The 12052-nt window shown below is 32.9% G+C and overlaps 1 protein-coding gene across 6 annotated transcripts in view; it reads left to right on the top strand.

Annotated features, from left to right (window-relative positions):
* Positions 1–12052, top strand: part of TPP2 (tripeptidyl peptidase 2) — a 65522-nt gene that overhangs the window by 39347 nt on the left and 14123 nt on the right. For 4 of the 6 annotated variants that reach the window (XR_012495486.2, XM_019731031.3, XM_019731033.3 and 1 more), the window contains exons 16-24: positions 625–731; positions 2391–2545; positions 3716–3832; positions 4071–4171; positions 4767–4863; positions 5649–5786; positions 7118–7362; positions 7617–7695; positions 9538–9576. Coding sequence is in view for 5 of the 6 variants with exons in the window: in XM_019731031.3 (XP_019586590.3) it covers positions 625–731; positions 2391–2545; positions 3716–3832; positions 4071–4171; positions 4767–4863; positions 5649–5786; positions 7118–7362; positions 7617–7695; positions 9538–9576 (1078 nt within the window). In the remaining variant the exon portion in view is untranslated. The remainder of the gene's footprint in view (positions 1–624; positions 732–2390; positions 2546–3715; positions 3833–4070; positions 4172–4766; positions 4864–5648; positions 5787–7117; positions 7363–7616; positions 7696–9537; positions 9577–12052) is intronic. The other 2 variants (XM_019731032.3, XM_019731034.3) reach the window with 1 other exon arrangement.

The raw sequence follows: 12052 nt of genomic DNA, 5'->3' as shown, positions 1-12052 counted from the left end.
TTGCACTGGTAAATAGTAAATATGTAGTAGGTCTCAGCCCATAGGAAACATAGGGCGAAACTGAGGAGATAAAAAGTGTCATACACATGGAAATTGGCAGAACAGTTAAATTCTCAGCCATACATTTCCTAGAAGTTTAGTAGGAAGTTAGACACGTTAACATATGAGATTCAGGAATCAGCTGAGACATCGTGTCCTTCAGGAAGCTTTTCCCAGACCTTTTGTGTGAACCAAATCCTTTTCCTCTCTTTTCCCCTAACACTTCCTGTCTACCCAGAGCACGTTTACATGAAACATCTTTGGTGGGTTTTCTGTCCGCACTACAGCATAGGAAAATATTCCTTGTTGTATTTGTAGCTACTTATAATAGTGGTGCGTATATAGTAGGCACTGATTAAATGTTTGTCACACTGACTAGAATTTGTCCTTTGCATGTACTTTAGGTTTTCATAGTGGGTAGTTATACATTTGACCTTTATATTTCATTGACTTCCTGCAAAAATGCTTTGAAAGTAGTTTCTTTCTTTGTGTCATTATGATATGGGAGCATTTTGAAGCTACAAAAGGGAAAAGAAACATTTTTGTAAGAATATCACTTATTTAATCATTAATTTTTATTTTCAGAGTAAATGAATCATCACATTACGATCTAGCCTTTACAGATGTACATTTTAAACCTGGTCAAATTCGAAGGCATTTTATTGAGGTTCCTGAGGGTGCAACATGGGCTGGTAAGTAAAATTAAAATGTGTCTTAACCACGTACCTTTATGTACATTCTCTCTTCTCTGATTATGACTATATAAAGTTCATATATCTATAATACATAGTTTTCTCATAATAGTACTGTACGTAGCTAGCACCCTAGATTGCCATTAGGTTCAAAACTATTTAAAGGTCTAGTACTATTTTGCTTTGGCTCATATATCCTATCATCTAGCTCATCTTAGATGTTTTAATATTCAAGATTTTAACTTAGTTTAGAATAACGCCTATCTCTTACTGATTAGAGAGCTGCATTGTTGAACAACTCTGGGCTGCGTGCCCATAGGGCCCCTTGGAGTTTTCTAACATTAGGCTCTGATGAAATGTACACTAAACATAGTTAAGAATAAAAATCTATGGTTATTTAATACTAAATCTGAAATCTTTTTAATGGCAAATGTCAGTAGTATAATGACCTAATTATGATTTGTTTAGGTTGGCATTGTAAATAGTTGTGTTTTTTTTTTAAATAAGAGTTTATCAGATGATCCAGAATGGAAGTAGCTCAGTGCATTTAGCAGTCTTAGATTACAAATGTGTAGAAATCGGAAGAGGAAGTGGGGAGATGCTGGTCAAAGAGTACAGACTTTAGTTTTGAGTAAATTCAAGGGATCTAATGTCCAGCATGGTGACTGTTGTTAACAATGCAATTTACTAACAGAGTAGATTTTAAATGTTCTCACCACCAAAAATATCGATAACTACGTGAAGTGATGGATGTGTTAACTAACTTCATTGTGGTAAATATTTCACAATGTATACATATATCAAATTATATTGTATGCCTTAAACTTATACAGTGTTATTTGTCAATATATCTCAGGCAGGGAAGTCAAAGCAAAAAAAGAAATGAGAAGAGAGAAAAGTACTACAGATGATTCCTATTTCAAATAATTAGAAATATTGTTGTAACACTAGATTTTGTATTCTTAGCAATTGATTAGACTCACAGAGCTCAGTGCCAGCTTGACCTTGTGGACCAGACAACTAAGCCTTGCTTTAAGTACCGTATTAGACTGGCTATTCATATAAGTTGCTGATCTTGCTTCACAGTGATTTGGGCTTACCTCCACCTCTGCTTCAGAATAAAGCTAAGCACACGTATATAGTTCTAACAGTCATACCTTCTAGAAGCTACAGGACACAGATACACAAATATACCAAGAGGGAGAGACTAGGAAGTTATCGACGAAGTTGAAGAAATAGATACGAATGGAATTTAAGCATGATGACAAATAGAGGTTTCTAAAATTAAAATTATCTTTATTTTATCAGGAATTGTTTGGCTTTTGGCTAAAACAAGAGGAAAGGTTGAGCTTAGCAGAGGAGAGAGGGATTTTAAAAGGTACCTGATTAGGATAATTGTGTGTCCGCCTATGGAAAGCTTGCTGTTCCATGGTGTTCACAGCATAGTGATTGTTGATTTTAATACTGATTTATTTATTTTTCCATAGCTAAACCTTTTACCCTTTCAGCTTTATTAATATTCTATTGATTCTTTGTTTTTAAGGAAATATGCATATTTTATTCTTGATATATTATTCCCTATAAAGTGGACATTATTAAAACTAGTTTATATCCATTTTACATCTTACCAGTTTAAAATTTTGCTTTTTCTTATTTTAGAAGTTACTGTGTGTTCATGTTCTTCTGAGGTGTCGGCCAAGTTTGTTCTTCATGCAATACAGCTTGTGAAGCAAAGAGCATATCGAAGTCATGAATTCTATAAGTTTTGTTCCCTTCCAGAAAAAGGAACACTGACTGAAGCTTTTCCTGTTTTAGTAAGTTTTAATTAACAGTTTGAAATCATAAAATGATTTGTTTTCATTTTTGGTATGGGCTAAGCATAAGTATTTGAATTTGATTTTATAGTTTATATTCAGAGTTTATTGGGGTTGTATATTTTTTAAAGCTAAATAAATGAGGTAGGAAGATAGGATACTTGAGACTGAGTCAAAGGTAAACATTAATCTCTCTTTAGCTCTCATAATTTAGTCAGAGAAGTGCTGATCTGATAGATACTGATTGAGATTGTTTCCTATAGTAAATTATTCCCACGATTGAGATTGTTTCCTCATCCTACAGTAGATTATTTCCTTATTTTATTAATGCCCTGTTGTTAAGAATCCATAAGGTTAATTTGCTTTCTAGATGAAACTGCTACTGCTTGCTACACAAATTACTTCAAATATGGCAGATTTCTATTTTTACCTGTAGTTAGAAATAATGACTAGTTCTTCCTCCATAGAAGGTTAATGTACTGGTCTTGTTTCTTAAACTTGCTACATTGTATTTTCAGTTGGTTATATGATCTTTTCTATATCTCTTATGTTACTGACTACTTTCATTTGTGTTCATGTATGTATCAGTGTAATCATTGATCTTTAAACTTTCTAATGTACTGATCACTAGAAAACTTAATTTAAAACTCAGCACTAGGAACATTTTTTTTGTTTTTCATTAATAGGGAGAAAAATATGAGTGACCATAATTTCATTTCACTTTCAATGCCTGGCAGCTCTAAGCCTGAAACTCGGGCTATTGAGAATATGCCGTATAAAGCTGTAATACCCTTTCTCTTGTCATTATTATTAATTAATTTTCCTTTGGACCTAGGTTTTTGTTACAGTTTGTTTTTACCATTATTTTATTGGATATGTTTTCAAAAACTGCCTCAGCTCTTTTATGACAAGCATTGTAGGGGTATGAGTAAATAACTGTATTTAAATGCCTGCACTGTATCTCTGCAACTATAATTTGCAAAACTCCAAGCATAGCTGATAAAAGTTCTTAAAGAATTGTCCTGTTATACAAATAGGATAAGTTTGAAAGCATAGAATTGCTTTGAAACACCTTCTGTGTATATTGTTTATATAATGTATAATATTAGGTAATTTGAGAAGGACATTGAGAAAAAAATATACACATTTATATTTTCTTCTTCTTTGCAGAGTGGGAAAGCAATTGAATTTTGCATTGCTCGTTGGTGGGCAAGTCTTAGTGATGTCAATATTGATTACACCATTTCTTTCCATGGGATAGTGTGTACTGCTCCTCAGTTAAACATTGTGAGTTCCGCGTTTTCATTATTTTTAATGTCAGTGTTTTGTGTTACTGAAAAATAATCTCACGGGTTAGATTTAAACTTCAGTGGGGAAATTACTTGTGGTTCTGAAAAGAACAGTCTTTGTTCGTGGGTGCTTTTAAACTTTGCATTAAACATTTATTTTAATCCAAATATTGTTTAAAAATACTGTTTATTGTCAGTGAAGTTGGAGAAACTAATGTGATAAATCCCTTTCATAGCACGCATCAGAAGGAATCAACCGTTTTGATGTTCAGTCCTCCTTGAAATACGAAGATCTGGCTCCCTGCATAACTTTGAAGAGCTGGGTCCAAACACTACGGTATCATTAGATGTTTTAGGGCTACAAATGTTGAGTATTAATGTGGTGGGGGCGAGAGGATCTCTTCCACTCTTTGAAGAGAGAGTCATTTTCTTAAATCCATCAGAATGCTGGAGATGAAAATTCAGTTTATGACACTAGCCTCGGTATCATGGCAGGTATCTGAAAGGTAGCCCCGCAGTGGCTTCCAGCCTTTAATAACATGCATGTGAAGCTCTCATTGTGGCAGCTGGCAGGACACATCCTGTGACAAGTGAGCGCCATCTGCAGTCAAAACCTGTCCTTCAACACTCTTAGCAGTTGTCGCCCTAATGTTGGGACCTTATTATGTTAACTATCAGTTGACATTTGAAAATGTCTTGATCATGAAGAGATTGCCTTTGTAATATTGCAGAATTTAAACTGGATGTATTGCTGTGGTTCAGTTAGTAAAGAATTATGTAAGTTAATGATTAAAATATAAAATATGCTGAAAAGGACAGTGTTTAGGAATGCTCATTTGTCACTTATTGAGATGTTATAGATTTTGTTGATTATAGTTTTGTCTCATTGAATGAACTTGAATCAAATCAGTTATGCAATTGTCTAATTATAGGCCACTGAGTGCAAAAACAAAACCTTTAGGATCAAGAGATGTTTTGCCAAATAATCGTCAACTTTATGAGATGATCCTTACGTATAATTTTCATCAAGTAAGTGTCTGTTTAATAAAGTATACCCTTACAATGAGCTTTTGTGTTTTGTTTATGAATCATAAAATTAGAAATGGAAGGTACATTTAGTATATCTTTGAAATAGAATCAAGTAATTAACTGGTTAATTTGAAATTATTCTTTGGGAAATTATAATTTGTAATGATCTAAGTACCATTCAACTTTGAAGTCACAAATTCTAATTTGTGGTGACCTAGGCTTTGAGCCTTAGGTTTTGTAATCACTGATACCTGTTCAGTACCTGCCCAGTGGTTAGAAGTCTCATCAATGCCTGATGCCTTCTAATTACAGTAGTAGTGGGCCTGAGTGCCTTCTATGAAGCAGGCATCAGAGCAGTGAGACATCAGAATAACTCTTAGGTTGAATGAGTGGTAAAGGTAGTTGAGGCTAGTGTAAAAGTTGGATCGAAGAATTTGTGTAGGACCCATAAGAATTCAGTAACTTACTGAAGCATAATACGGATTTGGTTTTAATGTTCGAGAGGTGATTGATTTCAGTGAATTGTCAAAGTACAGTTTTATAAAGTAAAATATATACTGCTTTATTAATGAATACAGATAGCTAGGTTTGTATTTTTTAAAGTTATAAAAGAGGAGTACCTTTTATTAGTGCCAAAATACTGAATGTTCTATATTTTTAAAATTGGCTACCACAAGAAAATATTTTAATACTTTTAATGTAAAAGTCTCATCAATAACAATATTATAAATCTACATTAGAAATCATGTAAACCGTTTAAGTAATTATTCTTAATTTTTTTACAGCCCAAGAGTGGGGAAGTAACTCCAAGCTGCCCACTACTTTGTGAATTATTATACGAATCGGAATTTGACAGCCAACTGTGGATCATATTTGACCAAAATAAAAGACAGATGGGTTCAGGCGATGCCTATCCACATCAGGTATAAAATTGGCAGTGATTTTTAGAATTAACAGAAGCTGTTTCCTGAACTAATGAATTCCTGATTTCTTGTTATGTTGTTGTCTGGGTTTTCTTTTAATGCTATAATTTTGCATTTAGTACTTTGACACATCATTAGAAGCTCAGTTGTAGAACAGACAGACTGGGACAGTGTAGTTTTCAGCCATGTAGTTCAGCTGAAGTAAATTTTGGGGTAGAGGAGAGCAAGGATGATGTAGACACTGGCCAGCACAGCTCTTATTTTTGGTATTTCTCCTTCCCACCCACTGCTTCCACTCATCTGAAGGTTGAAAACAAATCGTCTGATACACGTGAGCACCTTGAAATGATTCCAGGTCTGAAATGGATAAAGAGCACTGTAACAGTGCCAAGTGTCTTTATTAGAACTTTCCAATTTATTTCTTCGTGGGACAACTGTGTGTAGAGCCCTTACTGTATGTCAAGCGCTGTGCTTGGCACTGTAGGAAGGAAAATAACTTTTAATCATGATTTATAGAAAATTTATCCCTGCTTGAAATATTGTTACAAAGAAATGAGGTATTTCCTATAACATTTACAGCTTTGTGCTAAAAAATGAAAATAACTTATGCAGGTTTTTTTCAGTTAGTCATTCAAGGAATGATTTCCTTTTTTTCTCAAAGCAAGCCCCAGTCACATCTCAGTACAGACTGGGTTATTGCAGTGCCATTACTTTACTTGCTTTTAAAATCTCCTCAGAAGAAGCTGCTGATGCAGAAATACAGCACCCATCCTCTCGAGCGGTTAACTAGATGGAGTATAGTAGATTTGTATTCATGATCTCTATTGGCTCCATTTTTCCTGTTTTCAAGAAAGGGGTGTGACATTTTGATTATAACAGAAAGATGACCAGTTATGTGTATACACACGTGTGTTTACCTGTCTTAAACAGTAAATAGAACCTCAATTTTGCTAATTTTCAGAGTTTTATATGTGTCTCTGAGTAACCATGAGATAGAAAATCATTACTTTTTTCAGTCTGGAGCAGACTGATTTAGCTGAGAATGTGTGAGTTGCCTGTGGTTGTGGGAAAGTTGAGGGCTTGGGAGTCAGACCTGCCTTCAGCTTCCTTATCCTTTACTCTGTATGTGACCTGGGACAGTTCATTTGATGTCCCTGGCCTTGCTGGCTCACCTGCACAATGGGGATTTTGTGTGTATGTAAATGTGTGTGTAGTAACTTGCATTGTACCTCACATTGTGTAAGTGATAACTGTTCCTGTTTATCCTCTTACAATAATTTCTGTTTACTTGGCTAAACTTTACTTTTCCTATATGTTTTTTTCTTTTTTAGTATTCTATGAAACTGGAGAAAGGAGATTATACAATTCGACTACAGATTCGTCATGAGCAAATCAGTGATTTGGAACGTCTTAAAGATCTTCCATTTACTGTTTCTCATAGGTTGTCTAATACCCTGAGCTTAGATATTCACGAAAATCATAGCCTTGCACTTCTAGGAAAGAAGAAATCAAGTAATTTAACACTACCACCCAAATACAACCAGCCATTCTTTGTTACTTCCTTACCTGATGACAAGTAAGTGATAACATTGCTTACACTTAATGTCCCTCTTATACACTGTAGTCTATTAATGCTAGTTTATTATATTAGGCTAAATTTATGGGATGTTGTCATTTACCATTTTAGACTAAGGTTATCTCTTCCTTTGATTTTTGAAATCTTAGCTACGTGAATTATTTCAGAATGCAATTGTTTGGATGTTTTTCCCCATAATTATCTTTGTGAAACTTTCTCATTTGTTCTTTTTCTCTCTTGAATCTTCTTATTAGAATACCTAAAGGGGCAGGACCTGGATGCTACCTTTCAGGATCCTTAACATTGTCAAAAACTGAACTTGGAAAGAAAGCTGTAAGTAGTAGATTTTTTTTTTTTTTTACACTGAAATTGCCTATTCAAAATGTCCCTTTCTTTAAAGATGGGAATTCCACATTTCAGAATGGTTTGTAAAAGAGAAGATCTCCTTGGCCAAAAAAAAAAAAAATTAATAGTTTTTTCGCCAAGTTGCTAGTAAAGGTCAATTAATATTTGGTTGTATTTTAAAGTGTTTAGTATTCTTTTTCCTAACGCTAAATTACTGTGGCCGTGAACCTCCTACCTTGTATGGCTAATATACTTGAACTTCCTGTGAAACATAGATCCAAATTAAACTTGGCTTAAGTGAATAGGATGTTTAAAATTAGAGCATTTTACAGAATTTTAACCAACATAATATTGAGGATATAGTAATAAATCAGATCTTTTTCGGTTGTATCTAAAAGCTAATCAGAACAATTATTACTAATGAATGACGTTTTTCACACTTGCAGAGACTTTTCTCTTGTAATTTTACATAATTATGTAGATAATTATGAGGTATTTCTTTTGGTATTGCCTTTTATAGTTTCAAAATTATGCTTTTTTGTTACAAACATGTTTCTGGTTGTTACATTTTAGAGATAATGTTACAGTTTGATAAGTAGTTGTTTTAGTTTTTCCATCTGTTTTCATTACAAATTTATTATGAGAATAGTGTTTACATAGCTCATCACCTTTTATCGTATTATTTTATCTCAATGTCAGTAAAAGTTGTCATTCTTACGGTTTTGCATTTCTCTTTAACATTAATTCTTACAAAGTAAGCCTACCACATAATGTTGAAATCCATAAATGCTGTTATCAAAATGAATAGATTTCATACATCTTAAAAGGTATACTTACTTCTTGTCATTATTGAATGAAGGATCATTTATTTGCTGCCATTGAGGCGTAACTTAGGAATTTGTTGCTTAGAAAAAGTTGCTTGCCCTGACATTTCTTGAGTCTCATTTCAGTCTTTACTATTTATTTATATATAATGTATTTAGTATAATTTGAAATGAATCAGTAGTTAATGAAATTAGAATTTATAGATGCACTGATTTAAGAAATCCTAGTAGTCTTTTTTTGTAGACTTCATTTCCTACTTCCTCTGTGGTGTTTCAGCAATGGGGCTTCAGCCATGAGGTTCACACCCAAATAACTCTTCTCAAGTGTCCGCTTCTTGTGATGAGTATCACAGAAGAGCGTTGTTATTAAAAGTATGCTTTTAGCAATTCATGAATAGTTACTACTTCCTGGCTGCAGTTTTTCAGAGGCAGTTGTGAAATTATAAACATGCAGGATTAACTATAGTTATTACTTATCAGGTAATTACTTATGAGGGTAGATTTTCTTGAGCGAGAGCAAAAACCTTAAGCTATAGAGTTAATTATAATTCCCAACATATTGTTTATTTAATCTTACCTCAATAGTTTTGCATTTCTCATGGTTTTGGTAGCTGGGAAGGTTCATTTTACTTCTCTCTGACTTTCACAGTCAGCATGTGTATATGTGTGTTGTAACATCCTTGAAAATCAGATTCTTGATCGTCAACTAAATTTAATGTTTTCAAAAGTGTTTTGATAACTAATGGATTTTGCTGTACTAAATTTTTGAAATAAAAAGTTGAAAAACAGCCCTTAGGAATAACATTTTAGTGCATTTTTATTAATAAAATGAAAATGGCAATGTTGCTTTAATTTAAAAGCTTGCCATCTTGATCATAGACATTACCTTTCTAAGTACTGTGACACATACAGGTGAAACAAACTGGAAGAAAATTAGACAGAGGTGGTGTCTCCATCCTGTGTAGATTATGCATGTTTTCTTACAGAATGTCGTTCTAACTCCCAGGGGCAGTCTGCAGCAAAACGACAAGGAAAATTTAAAAAGGTACTGATTGTCAGTTCTTTAAAAAGATGTCTTAAAGCCTTATTCTCATATTAGTTAAAGTTTTTTTTCTGTCACTATTATAAATCTTAAAAAAAAAAAATCTCTCTCCCTTAGTTTCCTTTCTTTAAGTTGTGCAGTATAGTGCTTTTAGCTTATCGATGTTGACATACTGCTTTCCTAAAGTATATTTTCCTACCACAAATTGCTGGAAGACCCCTGTTTTATATGTCTACAGAAAAAAAATTAATGTTATTCATTTCTTACTACAGACACGATACTAAGTGATAAGATTTGAAAATTTGCATATCTATAATCCTATAAAGAGGTGATTTGTTTTTTCAGTTGTATAGGCCAAAACAATTATTTTTAAAGTATAAAAACATTCTTAAATTGGATGATTTGATCTAAAAATATTATTAACATATTTCAAGTGAGGTTTATTTCTTGCTCTTGCATCTTAGTTTTGAAAGGGCAGAGACAAACAGAGCAATAGACAAGCAGGAACAGAAATAAGGAATGTTGACCCAAAATTTAAACTTACACTAAGAACATAAGCAAATTTTCAAACCATAACTAGTAAGTGATCTGATCGACTTCCCTGCTACTTATTAGACGGTCTCTTATTGACTGCTTGAGCTAAAAAGAAAAATTCTAGTTCAAGTCTACTTTAGAGAAAGAGATACATATTCGATGAGCTCTCTGGTGAAAACCCGCTGACATCATTCAACATTTAGTGATTTCTCGCTTTCAAGCAGGAAGGATTGTACTGGGAGAATTAGTGTTATAAGGTATAAACAAAGGTAACCTGTGTTTCTTAATTCGTAGTGACATGAAATGGGATCACCATTTTATTTGAATTTTGTAAAATTTCTTTATTAAAAACTTATGAAATGTCCATGTTATTATGTAATGATAAATACTTTGTTCAAACAATACACCACTGGGAATCGTCTTTCCAGATTAAAAAATAATAATAATAACTCCTTCTCTATAGACCAGTATTTCTCAACCGAATGTCTTGACCCATTTGTGGGCCATGCACATTCATTTAATGAAACAACCAGCATCAAAACTAAGACAGAATAAAGTAGGAAATGTCAGTCATCATACTCATAAAACTGGAATTTCATTTTATCTGTAGATTGTTTATCTTTGGGTCACAATGAAAGTAGCTTGCGGGGGGTGGGGGGTGGGGGGTGGGAGATGAAGGTAAGGGGGATCAAATATATGGTGATGGAAGGAGAACTGACTCTGGGTGATGAACACACAATGGGATTTATAGATGATGTAATACAGAATTGTATACCTGAAATCTATGTAATTTTACTAACAATTATCACCCCAATAAATTTAATAAAATAAAATTAAAAAAAAAAAAGTAACTTGCAAGCCGCTGCTTTAGAGAATGAGGAAAAATATTCTAGGAATCCATTAAAAATAGATAATGCACATATCACAAAGGCACAGCGGTGTTTTTTCTTCCTATTGTATATTTTGGAAGTTTTGGTGGATTTTGTTTGGATTAGGTTGTATGAGATAGAAAACTGTCAAATGAATAGGAAGATGATTATTACTTGATGGTTAGTAAAGCTTTGTATAAAGAACCTGGCAGCTAGGTTAACTTCTTCCCATTTCTATCTTCAGTGCAAGTACACATGAAGCTCTTACTTTAAAAATAATGATCATGATAGTTTTATAGTCACACTACCAAAAAAAATACATGCATATAAATTTATTGCCTGAACAAAATACCAACTAGCTTTTTGTGTGGACTTGTTCTCTGGGTTTCAGTAACTTTTGATTTGAAAATGTGTGTTACCCTTTTTTTTTAAGAGAATGCTGTTTGTAATATGAAAGTGTATACTTTTAACAGATCATCAATAGCATTCAAATATGATATTAATCTTTAAAATAGCTTTTTAGTTTGTGTGAAGGTATTACAATTTTGAATTTAGTTATTCATAATTGAAGAATTAGGGAAATTGTCATTTTTGAACAAAAATTTAAATGGTGAAATATGTTGCCCAAAGAATAGCTATTGCAGGTAGGTTTGACTGTCTAAATAATATCATTCGAACACTGTTGAAATACTTTGTGAATAGCTGTTAATAGTATTTTTTTAAAAAAACTTATTGTTAAGTATCTACTATAGAGAACTTTAGCATTTCTGTTCTGAAGATTCTTCTTGACTGTTTTTGAATCATAATCAAGATTTCTCAAGATTAATGGTACAAAATCATTTCTATTAAATTGACCCTATGTTAAGTCCTTGAGAAGTGAGTTGTGAAAATACTTATTGTCAAAAAGAACAGATGACCACCATGATAAAGCAAATGAAAAATAACTTTCTTTTTCTTTTCATTAGGAATTAAAACTGCCATTTTCATAATTTTTAGTAATAAAAATTTTTGTCCTGTAATACTTTATAAATTTATATTAACATTTACAATTTCTAATTTGATATATTTAATATATA

The sequence above is a fragment of the Rhinolophus sinicus genome, chromosome 16, assembly GCF_057876585.1.
Source record: "Rhinolophus sinicus isolate RSI-liver-muscle chromosome 16, RSI-T2T, whole genome shotgun sequence".
In the NCBI taxonomy this organism is placed as follows: domain Eukaryota; kingdom Metazoa; phylum Chordata; class Mammalia; order Chiroptera; family Rhinolophidae; genus Rhinolophus; species Rhinolophus sinicus.
The sequence above is the reverse complement of the archived record's forward strand: the minus strand, read 5'-3'. Positions and strand labels throughout refer to the sequence as shown.